The 20,644-nt window shown below is 43.8% G+C and overlaps 1 protein-coding gene across 2 annotated transcripts in view; it reads right to left on the bottom strand.

The window, feature by feature from the left end:
• The window catches only part of IL1RAPL2 (interleukin 1 receptor accessory protein like 2), a 302,191-nt gene that overhangs the window by 105,403 nt on the left and 176,144 nt on the right, over positions 1-20,644 (bottom strand). For both annotated transcript variants that reach the window (XM_026039057.1, XM_026039056.1), the window contains exon 5: positions 18,483-18,636. In XM_026039057.1, coding sequence (XP_025894842.1) covers positions 18,483-18,636 — 154 coding nt within the window. The remainder of the gene's footprint in view (positions 1-18,482; positions 18,637-20,644) is intronic.

Below are 20,644 nucleotides of genomic sequence, written 5' to 3'. Positions count from 1 at the left end.
AAGGCAAAGCTGCAAGTGTGTGTCTTAATTACAGGCTAAAGAGCTATACAACTTTCCTCAGATCAACTCGAATCTTACATAATTGTTTTGAACAGATGATTATGTGTCTGCAGTTAAAGGAACTCAGTAAATGACATTATTATTTAGCAGTCAGCAAAGTAATTACTCATTCACAGAAAGCTGCATGTGCTCTAAGAACGGAACCAACATGGCATCGGAGCAGTGACAGACAGTATGTACATATTTATATTACATTTCTGTCTGCATTAATGACAGAACTCAGGCTGCTTTGAATTTCAATCACCACTAGGAAAGTTTTACATTTCCTTAAGCTTTTCTGAATTTCACTAAAAATACCCCTCTTAATTTAAGGCCATTGTTTTTCAAGGGTAACAGAATTATAAGCTTTTTTCCTCTTCCAATTAAACGCAGTCTGTGTTACATAAGCCAGAAAGATACTTTTTTGAAAGGCATTTTTGTTCTGCTCAGATCACAATTGAAATAAGCCCCAAATTGTACAAGTGAATGTACAATTTCAACAAAAAGGAAAAAAATAAATTTCCATGGACTGCTTCCCTTGCATCCAGACAGCCTGACTTTGCAGAGCCAATTCTCCAGCCCCAACTCCTACAGTGCACGGTGACTCCTCTGGCTGTTTATGTCTTTGCCTCTCCCCTTTCTGAAGGCAGTTTTTGCACAGAGCCAGTGCTGTGGTTTACAACTAACCACATGTTCTCCCCTGAGGTCTCCTGGACACCCTGCAAGGTATCAAACCTCCCACTTGTCCTCCCTGCGAGGTAATCATGCAGGTGTCCCAGCCCTACACTGGGACCTACTCATGCAAAGCCAACTGCTTTATACTGTGCAAATCTGATTTGCTTTCAGCACTTATGCTGCAGGGTCTTGCTTTGCAATCTAAAGGCAGCTGGTTTTCCAGCTGCCCAGCAAGGAGAACCAACTACACTGGACACTATCACTTAGAGGAAATAGGTGCCGTACCCACCCAGCTCTACAGACCATCTTCACTGCACAAGCTTTCATTTAGACTTTTAATGCAGTATTTTTTACCTGTCCACACACACTAACCTCTAAGAGGTTAGTCTCTTCCACTAAGGACTCCTCCTCTCCAGAGGCTACTCTTACCTTTACAGAGACTAACCTCTAAGTAAAGGATCCTGCTGGGGAAGCAGAGGGGGCAGAGGAATGAGAAGAGGCAGGAAGGATCCAACAGGGAGGCATAAAAAGGTATAAGGATCATCTAAAACCTCTGAGCTGGAGGGGACTGAATTGTCCATGGAATACAGTATGTCTCTGTCCCTCCACACAGCTACCAATGCACGAAGATCAAAACAGCCCTCACAAAAGGAGCTTTTTCAGTGCTGTGAAAAACAGACGTGCCCTGTCCTTGGAACTGTAGGAAACGACGCATCAGAGGAAAGCACAAGGTTACCGGCCCCACCGGGCGCCCACGGCAGACACAGCCGACTGACCTCTCCGTTTCAGAGCCAGAGCTCCCACTTCCTCCAGCTCAGACAGATAACCTGAACCACAAATCCTCTTGTTGATACTTACTTGATCTTTCATCAGATCAGTTAACACTGTTGCCTGGGTGAATTCCAGCTCCTTAAGGTGGAGGAGAGCTCTGCCTAGGGAACCACTTTGGTGCTTGGCTGATTCAAAGCTCCTCTTTGCTTTGYCCCACAGCAAGTGACACAGAACGATGCAAGGATGAGGACTAGGCCCAGTCTGCAGGCTAAGAACTCCAAAAGCTGTTAAATCTCAGGAGAGACCCTAACCCTAAACCTTGTGTGCACCAAAAGGCTGAGCCAGGAGAAGCACGTGAAGACAGGCAGTTGGATCTCAGCTGTTCTAACATTTTCCAAATAACCAAGAGGGCAGTTAATAGGCGATGGAGGTGAGAAGCAGGTTACACCAGGGACGAACGTACAGACACACACATAACCTCAGCAAATGTAGCAAGGACTTATTCCAAAGTGCAACCAAGTATAATAATAATTGCACCACTTTGTTAAGATTACATCTCTTCTAGCCAGCATGCAAATCCAAAATCGCATGTCTTATAATGTCAGAAAACTCTCCCAGAATTTTTACTTATTTTATGCTCCCAAGGAAAGCACATTCTCAATAGCAGGAAAACTTCCCTTCCAAATTCACTCAACAGCGTTCAAATTCCACAGGCAGCTGTGAGGTTTATTTTCCCCTTATTCTTCCTTTTACAAAACTCAGCGCTGCCAAACTGCACCCAGTCTGTGTCCTCATCACCCAGCACCGCCCTGTTCAGCTTGCACAGACCTATTCACCGGGTGTCTAAACAGGGCTATGAAGTTAAAGGGTGAACACGTAACTCACACTGCATGAAGCATGTCAACGTTTTCCAGCTTTTCTCCTGCATCAATAGAAAAGTCCTCAGAAAAGCTTGTTGCAAAAGTGATGGATGTCACCGCTGTTAATTATTCCACCCATTACGAGACACAGCATAAATCACTTTTTGTCTGGTGATTGTCGCCTAGAATTTGTAGAGCACAAAAGGCACTGCAGATCCATGACATGGCTCTGCTCTTCTTGCTGTACAAACATGAGATAGAGATGTGCTTATTTAATAAATAACACCTATTTTAATGTGACAGAGAGGATCATAACTCAAGTGGCAACATTTTTTGAATAGGTTTATTTTAATTACCACTGTCATTTAGTGCTGGAGAACAAGAGAGGGTTTATTTTAAGCACAGATATAAAAGCAGGATAAGCTTTTTGCCATTTATGCTTTGTGGTCGGAAAAGCAGCTCTGGCACGCGCCAGCCTCCCAGGAGAGCGGAGCAAGAGGCAAGCAAAGGTAGACCAGAGAAAAGTCGGATCTTCCAAGAGTTTCCACTTGCCTGAAAACCCATCCTTGCCCTGCAGAAGTCTGACACCACGGGACTGCCCTTGGATTGTGCCTAAACCTCAGCAGCTTCCAGGGGATCTCAGGCTGTTTGTGTTTGCTGAGCAAGCAGAGCCGGGCGGCTGAGGGCTGCCCCGTAGCCTCGTGCTTAACCTCGGTCCCACRGAAATCAATGAAGTTCCACGACCCTCTCCTGCCATTCAGGAGGGAGAGAGCTCAGGGCCGGAGCCGAGACGGGAAAGYGCAGGAGCTCCCGGAGCCCTTCCCTCCGCCCGGAGCTGGAGCACACGAGGGGCTGCACATAAAGGCAGCAGCATCCCCGGGACGCAGGGAATGACGTGCACATTCCTGCTCCTGCGGCCAGGGCATTCCCCATCCACCTGCATTTGAAGGGACTGCTACTTCTCTACACAGGGCAGGGCACCAAAAGAACAAAAAGCAAATGAATTAATTAYTTTGCTGTTAAGAAACAACAACTTCTTCCTGCCTCCTCTCATCTTGCCTTCTCTATAATAAACTGTTCAACATAAAATACACTTTTTATCTGTTAAATTCCTCATGAGCACATTAAATGCTTGGGGACTTYGCAACTGGCTTCAATTTTAATACTCTAAACTTGACTTGAACTTAGTCCTGGATGAAGGCCTTTGCTGTGACATGTTTGCAAAAATCTGACTGTGAAATGAAGCAGCAAAGTCATCTGAGGCGAGCCGACGGAATGATAATTTTCATTTTCACATGCAGCTGGAACTGCATATGTTTCTCCTTAGAGTGGAACCAGGTACAGCTCGTAGAGCTTGCTCTGCAGTGCAAAGCAATCCTGACATCCGCCACAGATCCAAGCTTTTCCACGTAAATGGGAGGTCTCTCCCTGCACCCTGCACCGTGAAAGCACAGAAACAAAAACGTCTGTGAATTAAAGCAGCACCAGAGCACTACACGTGCACGAAGCCAAAAAGAGTCCAATTTAAAGGACTGATAGATGCCACAAGGTGACAACATATGACTGATAGCATTCTTGAAATATAGTAATTTTGTCAAAATGAAYACTAATCTATTTTCCTTCATCATCCAGAGAACTCCCACCGGAGGAACAGCTTGTAACGTTTAGACGAAAATATATTCATCGCACAATAACGTTTTTTAACCTAGACTTTATTATCAATTTTAAGAAATGTCATGTTTTAGTAATACTCTTCCATCCCTCAGCTCATCTCTTTTCAACCTTGAATACTTCAAAAGAAATCACAACAAGAGGGGTTGGACTTTGTAATGTTAGGGAAAAAAAAAGTCACTATCACAGTGAAAATCTGAGAACAATTCGGAATCAAAGCAAGGGGAGGTCATCAAAGGTCCTGGGAGATGCTGAATAGCCCCGGGAGGGAAAGGAGATATATTTCTTTTATCAGCTTAATATTGAGAATGAATGAATGTAAATAGGCAGCGGGGCCGTGGGAYGGGAGGAGATGCCCGGCACGCGGCAGCGGCACCCGGGGCTCCGAGCGGGAGCTCCGTGTGTTTCTGCCTTCCTGACTGCCTGTCAACGCAAACAGCACCARTTACACCCAGCTGCACTGACACATACAGAACTCAAGGCTGGAGAAAAAATATTGCAATGAACAGCTGACTTACTGCCTGCAGAGGGACGRCAAGTTTTACTCTTGCTTCTTCCTCCTTCTGACATTTTAAAATGTTGAGCTGGTCTCTACCCTGCTGCCTCCTTCCCCGCCCCATCTGCAAGGGCGAGTTACTGGGTCCCTGCATAGGTGCAAACACAGCATCGCTGGGCACTTTKACACCGAAAAAACACGACCACAAAGTGGAATTAATGGCACAGTCACAAAGAGGTCCAACGTGGAGCTCCCTGAGGAGCTAAAACTCTCATGGGAAAAAGCTGCGAGCGCCAACAGGCAGGTGCCAGGCCAAGCTGGGTGGATGGAGCTCTGCACCACGACAACCCGCTCGCTTTGCTGGTGACACCGTCACAGCATCAGGTGGCACCAAGACGCGGGCAGGTGCCCACAGGCAGCGGAGCTGATGGGGTGTCAGGAACCCCTCGTCCTCGGCCACAAAGCCCTTTTCTTACACCAAAGAAAAGCTGCTGCAGCAGTGCAGTATTTGAACTCTGCAAAGTCCTTATTAAATGTGACAGCAACAGCTGTAGCAGCTACAACACTGGCAGAACAAGAGGAGAAATTAAAGCTCTTTCGAGGGCTAGAGAAAGGAAACAGGCACAATTTTAAATATTAAAACGAGGCCTGGGCTGATGGGGAATATGGGTTTAGTGGCAGGTAGCCAGAGCTCTCRTTGATGCTGAAAGCCACTGCTCTGAACCTTCCACAACTTAGTAAGAATGAACTATCTTTAATTCTTCCCATCAAATATCTTCTGCATTAAACTAATACATGCAATTCCCACTCCTCTTCCTCAGCATACCACGGGTCACAKTAATCTCTCCTCCACGTCATGAGATCCCGCGGAAAAAAAAGCCTCAATATCTGCTTATGAAACACACAATTCCAGTCAAGATGCCATACATTATTCATGTTCAGAAGTGCAGAGAGACCAGAATTTAGAAATAAATCCCCAGAAAGGGTATTTTCCCTGTGGTAGAAGTGTACGACGTGCACATTTCAGCCGTGTCTCCCCTGTGACTGCTTCTGCAGAGCGACTGCATTGAYGAAGCTCCTTGGGGACACGGTCTGGAACGGCCCCGCGTCACCGTCCCGCTGCAGGCACCTGAGCGTATTCCACACCAACCTCAATTGCCCTATGGGGGAAGGCTCTAGCATGTAAGAGAAAATCCACTTTGATAAGTCTGCCCAAACAGCCCCAAGCGAATTAGCTGCAGCACTGAGGAAATGACAGTCTGTATGAAAGGTGTTAAGGACAAGGCCTTAGCAGACGGGGCTGCTGCTGGAGGCGTCAGCAGCACCGTGCTGGTACGGGTTGGAAACGTTACCCTTCGGGACTGACCTTGGGGACCACCACAGAAAAGCCACAGTTTACCCTGGAGTGCAATATTTGCTATTAAAGCAGGAAAAGAGAAAAGAAAAAAAAAAGAAAAAAAAAAAAGGAAGAAAAAATGTTTTATGGAGAGAAAATGCTAAAATTCTCCTTCAACAAAATCTATGAATTTGGAGGGAGACTCACATTTCTTCTCTGATGTTTATGTTGGGTTTTCCATCAGTTTCACGCCACCTTCTACAGCAGTCAACCTGAGCACTTCCCTGCTCCGGGCCCTGCGGTCCCTCCTYTCGTGCTGCAGTCGATGCCTTATGGAGAACCTATGGACCGAGCACCTCTCATTCCTATCGTTCTTAAAACTAAGCGGCTTGCATTCCAGCAACATTTTGTGCTCCAAGAGAAATATGATTGAAATGACATCCCTAAATCAGATCACTGTGCACAGACAGCCCCGTGTCCCTGCACACACGCAGATGACAATATTCTCCTTAAAAGCATCCGCCTCAATGCAGTTGCTGAGGCCATCAGAGGTCGCAGAGCTGTCAGAGCCCTGGCAGCGCCCCATTCCTCTTGTTCCAGATGTCCCTCTTTTCCAATTTAGGAAGGAAAACAAGCTAGTGTATTCCAGAGGAGTCATAAGGGCATATACAGCTTATGGCAAATCAGAGCCTCSCTGCCAAAAACTGGAGCCAGTTGTGGGGTTCAGGACAGGGCAACTCAACTACTCACAACTGGACTGCTAATGTGATACCTACTCTACACGCACAAAAAGCCATATGGTGTTTGAATCTGTCTTCTTCGATATGCCCAAAGGCCTTTCATCATCCCAAGCCATTATGAAATTATTTTAGATCAAATCCTGGCAGACATGTATCCACACTACAGGCTACACATACAAGTGGCACCAGCCAAAATGAAGAAGTCAGAGCGCCCACAGAACAAACTGCCTTTTAGTAGCAGAAATAGTACTTTTGTGCAGARCCTGGCTCTACCAGAACGAACCCGAGAAGAAAACAATCCAAAGCTGCCATACGTACAACCATCTTGTTTATTAATCTTACCATTTAATCTTTTGAGTTTGCAAATCCATGTCCTGTATTTCCTGCACTCTTCTCAGAGCACTTCAGCCCATAGGGCTTGTCATAAACAATACCTTTGAGAGCTTTTCATTTTAAGCCAATGAAAAAGATGAAAAGTTAAATCACTTACCATTCCCTTCCCACTGGCTACACATGGATTTTATTTACTGAAACATGCTTGCACTGCAAAACCACTCAGCACACACAGTAAATAAAGCAGTACATGAAAGTCTAAAATAACCTAGGAGCTACCTATCTTTTGAATTAAAGCTGAGGTATGAACACCTACAGAGAAATTTAGTTGAACGCTTATTTTTCTCCTGCTTACAAGAGGTCAATCAATACAATCAAAGACAAAAAAAATAGYTTGGCTGGTCCTGAGAAAAATTCTGAATACGTCCTTCATCCTGCTCCATAGTATTAGAGAGACGAGGGTACAGAAAACACCAAGCAGGTTTTTGCGTGTCCTTTCAGCTTAAAAATTGCAAGGCGCGGAACAAATGTGGGTAAGTTATTAGCTTCAGTCTTCTGGTGAATATCACCCAAGCAACATGAGAGCCTGCAGCAATACCCGCACTGTCAGATCTCATAAGCTAAASAGGGTCACGCAAAACAGGCATGTGAATAGGACACCTTTGAGGATCACCTACGTGCATTAAGAAATAGCGCTGGCAACTCAGCAGTGGGCTCTGTTCCTTCCCCGCTCCGACGTCCCGCCACAAGCCCTCGCTCTGCAGCTCAAAGATGCCCACTCACAGGCATCTGTTTTACCATTAGTAACACAGTTTGAGGAGCACTGCTACTCCCGTGTCTSTGCATCTACCCATCTATCTATTATTAATGAAGAAGAATGAGCATCCAGCCTACGTTTTCATGATAAAGGAACCCTCTTTTATATAGGAAATGAAAATGTAGAAGTTTATTTCGATGGCTGAGCTTTACCTCACAAAAACCACAAAAAAAGCCACAATCTTATCATTTACACTAAATCACCTCTGCTACTGAGAGCTCAATACAGGGTGAGAGGGAACCTGCAGCTCAGCAGCTCCCCGAATGAAAGGCAGCTCGTAGAGGGGGAGCTCAGAGCTGACATTTACAGCCTATAGCAAATGATTCTACAAGCTACAGTTGCTGTGCACAATGACACATCACTGGATAAATGAGCAACCGATAGCWAGTGTGGAAATCTGGGCTGTCCACATCAATAAATTAGACAATACCGAACAATCAATGCTGCAAACTGTCAACTGCTGATTTACGGCTGAAGGAAAAAAAATAGATGATGTTCCGGAACATGACAGAGAACCAGGGGGCATCACAGGTCAATAAACACTAAYGGTATTTGCCATTCTAATCACTTTGCATGTTCATGAGACGGGAAGGCAGTTTGTGAAGCTGTAAGCAAAGCGCCAAGAGAACTGACACTATATATAATTCATAGACTGCAGCATATTGCTACATTTCTCATTGCCCCCAAAACCTGTATCTTACTGTAATTTCTCCGGGAAATACGGATGTAATACTTAATACTTATCTTCCAAACTCATTTTTCACCAGCCCCTACATTAACAAGTCTCTCTGGTGGATGGGAAAGGCATCGATCTGCATCACTTGGGGGGCTGCAAATGCAAGCTCTTTACCTTGGGGGGGTTCATGTGATGGTTCCGCTTCAGTCACACGGCTCCCATGGCTCTCAGAGCAGCTGCACAGGCCTTGAGCCCCCTTCGGATGCAGGGGATCCACAGCTCATGGATCCACGAGGTGCTCTTGAAGCCTGTGGACACGGCCCATCTACCCATGCCGGGTGAAAAGGGGAGGCTGAAAGACTGGGCACAATCACCCAGGTGGCAGCACCCAGGGACACGGGCACCCTCGACAGGCCCTCGCCTGGGTTGACCTGTTGCCTTTTCACAGACACGGCGATCTCCATATCTCCCTGGGCTTGGGGTGCTCCACTACAAGACACAGGGAACAGAGCAGGGAATTTGCTCTGTTTCCAAACGTGGCCCCTGAAAGTCAATGGCCACACTGGTCTCTCTGGATCGCGTTGGGTTTGCCCGAGGTCGCTACAAGCCCAGGGTCACGGCGGGACCGGGCGGCTACTGGCGAGGCCTGTGAGGCCGGCTCCTGCCATGGCCACTGTGCAACTCACTGGAGCTGGGAGATAAATTGCTCCAAGAAACACAAACCTAATATTTACAAACCACAGACCTTGATAAATACTAATACAAACCACGTAAAATACATATCACAGAAAAACTCTAATTTTTGGCACTTCCTATACGTTGCTTTAAATAGACTGCTATTTCTGCAGTGGTTTGAGAACCCAGCTGTGAAATTAATTTCCTGGTCTTTTAGTATCATAGTTGTCAGCACTTGACCCATTTCTGACTTGGTTTCTATCATGAGAAGGAAGGCTCCCTTTCAAAAATCAGAATACTATGAGATATAACACATCATTTACATAAAAGCACAGCAGAGAAATGCTGAAAGCAGAATCTCCTGTTAATGTTCTAGCGGGAACTAAGCTTCCTTGTAGAAGTTCTCAGTATAGGATTTCTCAGTAAAAATATTATTTGGGGAGGTACTTTGCTGTTCGTTTGCATGTAAAGAAAATGCAGGTTCCCTGACACTATATGAGGACACTGCAAACAGGGAGAAGGGATGAAGCTTTGCTATAAGTTACAACAGCAAGAAAATGCTGCGTATTTTAAGATGGCAACATTACAAGCAAACAGGGAGGATTTTATGCTCACAAAGATAATTTCTGGCATTTCTTCCAGAAGTCCAAAATTTCTGTAATTTTAACTTGATTCCTTGAAGAATGCTCTTCTAAATTAAAAAAAAAAAAAGTATTTGTTTTTGACATTTATAACAGCTGTTGTCACAAGCAAATTATTTTTCTCTTTTTGTTTTTGTAAATAGCTTTCCCACAACCATATGTTGCTCCATAATTCTTTTTTTTTTGTTTCTTTTGGATTAAAGATTGGTAAAAGTTCTTAATACAAGAAAATGCTAAAAGCTGTTTTTCACTGCTATAAACACAGCCCACAGAGCCCGTACTGGCCCTGTGGATTGCACAGGTTCCTCCTAATGCCTGGGCTTTGGGGAGCTCCTGCGAAGGCAACACGCAGGTGACTGGAGCCGGGGCCGAGCAGGCAGGGTGACGCACTTACTCTGGAAGGATTCTGCACAGTGATTTGATCTGTATTACTGGAGAGGGCAGAGAGTGAGGGCATAAGGACAAAAATAGGTTGGTAAGTACAAAATTGGGCTGTGTAGCAGCAAGCGGCAGCGAGCGCTGCCTGCGCTCGGCAGCTCTGGTGAAGGCAGGGAGGGCCCACATGGGTCTCCGGCTGGAAATGGCCTTTTCCTGCCAAGGAAGGGCTGCAGGTCAAGCACGACCAGGGCGAGAYAGGAGACGGGCCCTGTGCCACACTCCAGTGCCAGCTCCGCGAGCCCAGCGAGCGGCTCTTTTGCCAGGAAGGGATTTGGGAAGGAAGCCACGGCCCCAGCGCTAAGGATGCRATGAGCTCTCATGAAGCCATAGCGAGGAACATTTTCCATGTGGAGATGTGCAGCTGAAAAATAAAACCTTCTCTAGGAGGAGGAGTTCAGCGGCTGTGTCCAGGAACAGCGAAGCAGCTCTAAAAGGAGCAAATTCTTCCCATCTTCACAAGCAAAGCCTGTGGAACAGGGTCGCTCCCACCATATTCACTTTACCACCTTTCACCTGGAGGAGATTTTCAGTCCGTTTCATCAGGAAAATCCAGAGACTGCTTTAGGCACTCTTTGAAATATTTTCTGCTTTACTTGAGACAAGAACTCTGACCCACGTTTCAAAATATAAATAAATACAAGAGAAGGAAGCTAGCAGGGCTCATCAGTTCCACGGGTCAAAGATTTCAGTGAAAACACCCCTGCACATCAAGCACCTCTAGATGCACCCCTAGGGATTAGGTGAGATGGTTAGTGTTGATCAGGAACTAGAGTCTGCATTTGGTTAAATTCTGGCATTTTAAGAGAATTTCCTGTGAAATATCAATTCTTAAAAATTTTGGAACAGGAAGTACCAAAACATCTAATACAGGAATGCAGAAAGGCCCTAGTAATAGACCAGATTAGTTACATGCATCATTAAAAATTATATAGTCACAACTCAGATGAAAACCTATCAGCTCACCAAGTAGCAGCAGTCTGACCATCAGAACAGAATGAAACAGGAAACAGAGAATGGTGCAATAGGATCGTTCATGTTAAAATTATTAAACTGAAACAGAGTCATTTCTACACAATATTCTAACCAACACGTTACTGCCTTACTGATGGCAAAATGCTGCCAACAACAGAGATTTCCTCCGACTCCCAAAGAAAAAGCCCTGGAGCTTAGACCAGCAAGCAACAAGTAAGAGCTGCCCCTGGCTTCTCCCCCTCTCTCCTTTAACAAAGAGAATCATAAATCCCTCAATAAGGAAACCAAGATTGCCACTATATGCYGTTGTGATCCATGTCCAGGACGCCTGTCTCTCATGGCCTTTTAACAATTCTTTTTAATGTATGCCCAGTTCCCAGCTGCACAATATTCAGAGCTCAGCGACCTTTTGGAGCCAAACTGCCTTTTTTGGGTAAGTAACTACGCAAGCAATACTGAAGCACTGAATAAATTCATTGCAGATTCACTAAACTGCCTGTGCCAAAAAATAACACTCTGGGGGAAGAACCAGAATTAAATGCTTTGAGATTTTTCAACAAATAATAATCCTTGTATTTTTACATTTACCTGAAAAGTAAAACTCTTATAGTAGCCTGAATTCCAAGTGAGAAATTAAAACAGACTTTTAATTTTACTTCACAGCTTTTGCTGCTGTTACTTTGACAGCCCAAACTGTCAACATGTCACTGGTGTGACTGTTGAGATCACCCTACTGATTGCAAACTGACCTGGTTCAGAGCTCACAGACAGACAACTGCAGTGCAAGTGTAGATTTGTCACCAACCAGCAGCAACTTAGTACCCACCAATGCGTCATTAGCCCCTGGGTATGCTAGTTATGTGAAACAGCAGAGCCAGCTTCTCGTGAGTTAAAAATGTGCAGAAAAACAGCAACCACAAAGCAGTAGAATTGCAGTGAGTTCATACCCTCATTCGCTTTGTGAGGGCTTCTCTCAGTGTCTCTACCTTGAGCTGCTGGAAATGATGACTAATTGCTTGCCTTTTTAAATCCAATTTGCCCCCTTGGTGCAACAACAGCAAATCACCATCAATTGCTTGTGCTCATAAAAGAGTCCCAAATACGCAAACAAAACCTAGGAATAACAGCGGGTGTAATTTGAAAAGTGGGCAGAGTAATGAGATTTGAAAGAATTTAATTGAAAAACTATGAGCAAATAGTGAATTCAAGCAGAATCATTTGATTCACGTATCCATGTGGAATAATTTGTCATTTACGATGGTCAAAACAAATACTGTTGTATAAATGACTTTTGGAAACGGCCAGGCATTTTAGCAGTCTGTAAGAAGAATATGATGGAGATGAAGACAGAATGGGGTTGAAGGCAACTCAGAGGACAGGGCTGCTGGATAGAGTGGCCCAGTAATTCCCGTGYGTCACTCCAATTCATCACTAGCACTTTAGGAAGTCAGCTGGATGGCTCCCTTCTGCTGTCAAACTGGAAAATAATTCCCCGGTTCAAGTTCACAAATCACTTCTTTGCAYGGGGAGCACCAAGGGCAAGGTGAAATCTCCCACTAAAAGAACTATCCATGGAAAAGCACCTTGCCACAAGACAGCCCATCCAAGGAGCCTGCACRTGGCTGGCACAGGAGAGCTTGGTGCTTGTGGAGTGGGCTGCTCTTTCCTTTCCCAAGCTCCTATTACAGCTTGGGAGACACCGTGCCAGGCACTGGGCTGCAAAGGGAAGACATTTCTGTGTGAGATGACAAAGCTACATCTTCTCACTTCTTTCTGCCCTGTTAAAAGCTTCTCTCTACATACTGATAAACAGGAAACACACTGGAGCAACAGGTATTTTTCTCAATTGCACCTTTCCCTCCCAACRGCTATTGAAACATTGCTATATATCAGAGTGAATTGGCTAGTAGATAGTTGGCAAAGGCAGGAGGGTAGCCTAAATTGCCTTTCGAAAAAATATCATCTTTTATAGCTTTTTTTCTTACCTGAATAGTATACTTCYGCATTAAAAAATATTGGAATTTAACAATATGAAAAAAATTGATATTGATGAATATCTGTAAGTTTATGGTAGCATGTTCTTATAATCTATTTGCGTATACTTTAATGTACACTCTAATTAAACACAAAGAGTGCTTATTAGATTTTTAGGTTTTGGAGGCACTGGARACTAGAAACTGAATAAGGTCTTATGTGCTAAGTTCACTTTTCCGTTTACAACAAAGCCACCAAGGAGCACAGCCAAAATGCATAATTTTCTTACAGAGACTCAAAGGGTTACACGCTACTTGATAAAAGATAATGTTGTTGTCATGTTTCTGCGGTGAAACAGTCTGACAAGACTTGTTTCACATCTGTCTGCATAATAGAGCAAAACCACAAAGAACTGGTGACGAAAAAAATGTTTTGTTGGCAATCTATTAGAACTAAATGCACCCAAACACCAAGGATTTAGGCATGGCTTACTGGTGTTTCCAAAAAGGAATATAGCTCAGGATTTTGTCCTTTTAAATATTTGGTGTCAAAATATTTTTGAATATATTTTATATTGCAAGCTGTTTCCTTACAACCCCCAAAGAGCTATAACCTTACAAATTTGTTATCACCCTGCTTGCTTGCTGCCATCTCTTAACCATCTTAGCCATAAGATGACCTTGCCAGCCCCTCACAGTTCTCCATGTCTAACTAGCACTTTGCACAAATTATCTGTGTCCTGCTCATCTATTAGCAACCCCAGATCCCTTTTCCTGTCTTAACCACAGCCAGACATTATGTTGATGGCTTTAGGCTACCACTTACTACCCCGGAGTATCTCATAGCAGGTAATAAATATAATGGCAGAGGAAGAAGAAAGGGAGTAAGGACTCCCCATTTACACCTAAATGAATCACTGAGATCTTTAAGTCTGCAAAAGAGAGAAGGAAAGACAGGGATTGAGCAGAGGAGGGGCAGAGCCTGGGTGACGCCGTCCTCGCAGGCACAGAGCTGCGCTGAGCGGYCCAACACTCTCGCCAGCACAGGGAGACAACCTTTTGAGAACACCAATGGCTTGGGTGGAAGTTGGCTTGAGAAGTGACTGGACAGCTAACTAGTAAAAGCGGGGCTTTGCCCTTGTYAAAAGTCTCACCTAATTTTTGGATCTTTTGATTTGCTTTAGATATAGAAACCTCCTTCAGTACAAAYGTGTGTGCGCRCGCGTGTGTTTGTGTGTGTGTGCATGTGTGTTCCTCCAATACAAATACTWGTCATTTCTTCTTACTCTCCTGACCAATTCTGACAGATACTTTTTGGAGGGCATCCACACGGCTAGTATGGCAACAGAAAAATAAAGAGCAGATCATTCCCTATCACTTCTCCACGTGCAAGCGCCACAAAAGCAGGCGCCCATTCTACATGTTGCCAATGTACAATGCATATCCACACTGCAGGCAGACAGGACTCACAGTGAGCCGAGGAAATGATTTACTCTATTTCAAGCATTGCAGACTTCAGTAAATGCCTGAAAGGATGCAGGAAATCCAACCCAAGCCTCCTCTCCCAGGCTGGCAGTGCAGCCCTCCTTGCTCGAGGGCGTCGCGGGGCTGCCTGTTCCCCTGTCAGCACAGCTCCTTCCTCTCATAACCGTTTCAGGTTGCTGTGGCTGCTGGCAGTGACCAACCGGGTGCTGCTGTTTGAAATTTATATTGTTAGAGAAACGCAGGCACTTGTACCATAAATGCCAGTTCAGGCGTGTTAGTAAGCAACAATGATAGGAACAGCATTAGAAAGTCTATGCGGAGCAAAGTGCCTCCTAAAACAGCGGGCAGCATCTTCCTCTCCACATGCGCATTACGGGTGAGCAGCGATAATGCTGTCACGGCCTAACGGCTAAGTTGTCACCAGTCCTTATTGATGGTGACCTCTACACAAGAGCGGGTTCAGCAACCCGAGCTCSGGTCCCATCCTGGGCTCCTCCTGGTCTAGCAACGTCTGCGGGTGAGAATTCATTTTCCTACAAGGGAGCGAGGTGGCCCCGTGCCCCATCGGTCCAGCCTGCAGCCTCTCGTCCCTGCGCTCCCTCGCAGTTACCACAGGCGGCCATCAGAAGAGACAGTAACAGAGACATGGGCTCCAACACTGCAGATGGGAACAGTCAGGTCAAAGGGAGCCCTGCTTTTTACATCCTCATGCTGAGCTTTAACAAAACCTGAACTTACTCCCCACAATTCTGTCTGTTTGTCATGACCACAAGTACAAAGAGTTCAAAGGGAATTAGAYGTGATTGCAATTCCTCTGAAAAGATGCCAGTCACCATCTCCTCACAGTAAAACAGCATTGTGATAATTTTGCTGCTAACGTTGCTTGGCTCTGAGATAGGTTTTCCTCTCTCAAAAGGAAGGACACAGCAGCTGGCAGCAAACGTGCTTTTGGYGCCGGCTGAATTCTACCTGCTATTTGCTGAGGGAAGTTTTCAATCAGTTGGCTGGACTTCACCGAGGCCCCTACAGAATGGCTCTTGTATCACAGGGACACTGCAATTCAGTAAAAAGAGGTAAGATAAAAAGTGTTAGATTATTAACACATCTCCCTGAACAGATGGTAAGCCAGATGCCCCATAAGAATTAAGGAAAAATCTGCTTTAACAATTTACACTTCTACTTCATTTGATCTTCAGCTTCCTGTTTTGAGAAGGATTATTCGCAATCCATTGGCACCCCAGCATCATCTTGGTCCTCGTGCATACAGCTCCACTCAGATGATGACAGAGAAAATATTTAGACATCTGGATGAAGATCTGTCTGTGATGAACACAGATATATTTGTACATACAGTCATCKCAGTGCTTACACTTAAAGCCTCTGGGCTCCTAGTCCTACTGACCCAGTGCCATCAGGACACTGCTATAGGTCGGCACAACATCCACGTGCAGCTATTGTACAGAAGTCCACAATATGCTGCAAAGAAGCGTCTGGCCATGGCTCTAGAACCAGAGCAAATATAAACCAACAAGTATTTATACATATATATATATATATATATGTTATAGGTGTGTATATATATTGTTTACCATCTTCAGTAGTGTCCTGAATGATGGAACTGTGCACACCCTTCAGCAAGTTTGTTGATGATATGAAACTGGGAGAAGCAGCTGATAACACCAAACGGTTGTGCTGCCATTCAGAGGAACCTCAAAAGATTGGAGAAATGGGTAGAGAGGAACCTCATGGAGCTCAGCAAAGGTCAGCCACTTTCCTTGGCAAAGGAAAGTGCCAAGTCCTGCCCCAGGGGTCCCAATGCACAAGGACAGGCCGGAGGGCAGCTTTGTGGAGAAGGACTGGGGTCTTAGTGAAATAAATGAACAAGTCGGCAAGGTACCTTTATGGCAAARGCAGCCAACAGTCTCCTCGGCTATGCTAGGAAAAGTCTTGCCTCCAGGACAACTTCTATTCAGCAATGGTGTGGCCACGTACCAAGTGCTGTGTCCAGCTGTGGTACACTGAAAAGGTCCAGCAAAGGGCCAAAGAAGATTAAAAGAGTGGGGGCATCTGTCATACAAGGAAAGATTGAGACACCTGGGACTGTTAAATGTGGAGAAGGCTCAGGGGGATTTTATCAATGTGTATAAATACCTGAACAGAGAGAGAGAAAAAAAAAAGTGAAGTCTTCTTTGATCCACCCATGAAGACCAAAAGCAACTTACAAATAAAACTCACAAACTGAAACAACACAAAAACAGAATAAAACACGAAGCTATAAGAAAACATTCCTAATCAGTGTGTGCTATTAAATTTATAGTTCTTATTCATATAGTCAAGTTATCATCTTGTGTCCACTTACTGCAGATATCTGAAGTGATTCAAACAGCAAACACATAAAATCAAATGTCTCCCAGACACGTAAAGTTGGGAAAAGGTATTTGGTTAAAAATCATCTACTGGCTGTACARATGAAGATTATTTCTTTTTCCTGCTGTGCTGTTTACTGCTGTGTGTCTACCACTGATTATGTAACATACTAATATATGTGGCTTTTGTAAATTAAACACAATTTAATAWGAATGGCACTTCAAATTATAAACCTAAAATACTCTTCATTCTCAAACATTTTGCAAAAAGAAAGAACAGTATTATAGTCTTTATTTACATATTTAACAATTCAGACTGTAAACATTTTACTAGAACAAATAACTCCAGTATCTACTACAGCCAGTTTAGGACAAACAAATTGTGAAGAATATACCAGAGTGTTGAAATAATGAAGATAGGAGTTCTTGCAAGGTCATGATGAGAGAGAGAGAACAGAGTATCTGTTATCTACAGAATATCCATCATGTGGGATTGAATTAGATGCACCTAATTTTCACTTTGTCAAACTTATTTCATATTCAGGTTGAAGACCAGCATGCTACCTAGGATAGCAGCTATTCACAAGGTAGGTATTACATCTTCATTTGACAGGTTTGGGGTCAGGTAGGTCAAATCAATACTTTTGAGATCTGTCCATGGTCAAAAATGGACAAGAAAGAATCACATGATATATGAGTCTGACACTCAGGGAAAAGAACTCATTTAAAATGAGGAATTATGATAAGAAAAGACAAATGGATTTTGCTTACAATAAAGGGAACAATTGTATTTCAAGAACACATTAGAAATATCATACAGACTAACTCGGTTTGATGTAAGAAAGTGAAATTCCACTTACCACTGCTTCAAGCAGGACTCTATGTTTGTATGGGTTAGTGTGAAAGACTCAAAAAAAAAAAAAAAAAAAAAAAAAAGCCAACTATTTTCAGATATTTACAAAGTTCCACAGACACAGAAGGCAAAATAATAATTGTCATACTCCATAGAAGAACGTAAAAGAATCTGGAATATACAGGCACGTAACACTTTTCCAACCACCCATTTCTGCTACCCGATGAAAAGGGGATGGAAATATATTATTGAATAGTGGATGTTCCATGCACTTGGAAACATGCACACTGTGTTCCTTCCTCCCAGGAAGCAGGCTGCTTTCCCCTAACAGTCAAACGTTCCTAGCTTCATTCTAGGACCAGCTTCTTACCTATAGGAAAGTCTTACCTATAGGAGCACCTAAGTACTCCTTAGGGAACACTTACGTCTGTTCTACTTTTTGCTTTAAAATTAGCATTTCCATGTTTTGTACAGAGCAAACGGCAGAAGAGGTCTGCAGCAGAGTTTTACAGGAACCTGATCTACTTTTCCTCCAGTTTGGGACTGCTTGTCTCTTGGGGTTTGGTTTGGACTCACTTCTATCAAATACACTTGCTGGTATGCACCAGACACTTATTTCTCTTAAAACTCCTTTCTTTTCTACTTGATACAACAAAGATTCTTACCAGTAACCTTCAGTTCCGTTGTTCTTCGGATAAGCTTGCCTTCAAACTTCAGTTCACAGGTATAATTTCCTCCATCTTCTTCCTGAACCTCTTGTATTAAGAGAGTATTTCCCTTCTGAATTACAACGTTTCTCCACATTTTTGGCTTACATTCCTGCAGAAAAATATCCAATGCCAAAATTACCCTGCTTGTACAATAAAAAGCTGTGCAGTTTRTCCAGATTTTCAGCACTATACACAAGCAAACAACAATCTCAAAATATTTTGCAATGTATCTTGCAATTCAGACAGCATGGAGATCTAAAACTAGGATTTATTTGAAGACAYCGCATGTAAAATTAAACAGAAATGTTTTTAAGGTACAAGAACTCCCCTTGTATCACATGTGCCATGTTTCATATGCAGTTCCCTGAAGCACTGGTGAAGTTTCTTCTATTTTGCATGACGAGCAATTGCCAAGATGTTTATTTTACTTTAGGATATGTCATTAAAATGCACTTTCTGTTTGTAGGAAGTATAGAAAATGTCTGTTAAAAATTAGCCTGAAGGCAAACTTTACATAGTTTCAGGCTAGAACCATTTGTCAACAGAAAAAAAAGAGGAAGAAAAATAGTAGTTTAGCGAGCAGGAGAATTTCGAAGCCTGGTTGCCTCTGGTCCTGGCTCTCCTCATTGGCACCTCTGGCACCTGATGTGCCAGGTGTGAGCTCTGATTCATTACTGGGTGCTCTGTAGCATCCCACTCCCATGTGGGTCCTTTCTTTGACCGTGTATATGGTAGTGATGGCCTGCAGTGCTCTCTGACTTCCCCAGGCAAACCACAGCTGTTATKTAAGGTCTAAATTTAGCAAATTTAGGATCATCCTTTGGAACTATGGTTCTACTGCAACAGCTTTGGATGTTGCTTGACTTCCAACAAGCATGCGACTCAGTGAACCCTGAGTGCAAGAGGGTCTCCCCTCTGTCACATCACGAACCCTTGCAGGCAGACCAGTCCCTGGCCACCTTACCGAAGCCCCTGGTTGAACACTTTTTGAATACCCTGGCATAGGAGTACGGACAAAATGTGATTCCTCTCACTTCAAAATTGTTCTTAAGGATTAAGTATGTATTGCCTCTCAGTAACTTCAATACGAAGTCTGCTCAATCTGCAAAGAAAATCATGATTTCTCCCAGAAATTGCGCACAGCTAACAATTCTGCAAGCTCTGGCTAGCTCTGCTGCCCAGTGCCCACAGAGCGACACAATTATGGGCCGAAGAACCTTTGAATGCTGCTCTATTCCCTCTCAGGGTGACAACACAGCAAAAGCTCTTGGATTGCAAAAAACAACCTTGTACCAGCTCCAGCAGGATGAACGACTTCAGAGATTCACATAAAAAGTCAACCCCTACATCCAATTTTCTCTTCTTGTCTGCCACAGTAGAGCTAGAAGCACAGCAAACAAAACAGAACAAAGCCCTGTCTTAAAAAGCAACCAAACAAGAAAGCGGGTAGATATTCTGCAAGAGGGCAAGCGATCATAATGGAACAAAAAGATTTCTTCCACAATGTCAGGGGCTCAATTAAACGATAATAATATGGAAGGAAAAAAGACAGGACGACCACTTTTGGTACAGCTGTAAGGAAATCATWATTGGGACTTACACCTGAACTTAAGTTAATACTGATGTAAGAGAAAAAGAGAAACCAGATCCCTGTCTGCTGTGCTGAGAGGAATCTGAGCTTATTTTTGTTACTATACTAAACTGACGTGGCTCGAGAGCAGGAAAATGCCATTCTGCCCCTTCYGATTTGCACTCAATTTTTAGTTCTGTCCAAAAGTGCCATGTAACTGCATCAACCACCGATTTGGAGTAACTGAATCTGGACAAAGACTATGATGTTATTCTATTCAATCTTAATTTAAAAGGAAGAATATGCCCCAAATACACAAAGCAAGTACATTTCCAACGTGCATCCTTTCCGCGCAGCACTGAAAGACCCTATGCACTACCACTTTTATATGTCGTATTTTATTTTGTAATCTATGGGAGTGAAGAGATTAGAAATCACCACTTTTATATGCGTTACATTTTATATTCTATTTGTTTGCAATAAGGAGGTTGAAATCCTTACCTCTCTGGAGATAAATGATTTAGCACAAAAGCAAGGCTTGCACATA

This window comes from Nothoprocta perdicaria, unplaced genomic scaffold (genome assembly GCF_003342845.1).
Source record: "Nothoprocta perdicaria isolate Ctin4 unplaced genomic scaffold, notPer1 scaffold_22, whole genome shotgun sequence".
NCBI classification, from domain to species: Eukaryota; Metazoa; Chordata; class Aves; order Tinamiformes; family Tinamidae; genus Nothoprocta; species Nothoprocta perdicaria.
The sequence above is the reverse complement of the archived record's forward strand: the minus strand, read 5'-3'. Positions and strand labels throughout refer to the sequence as shown.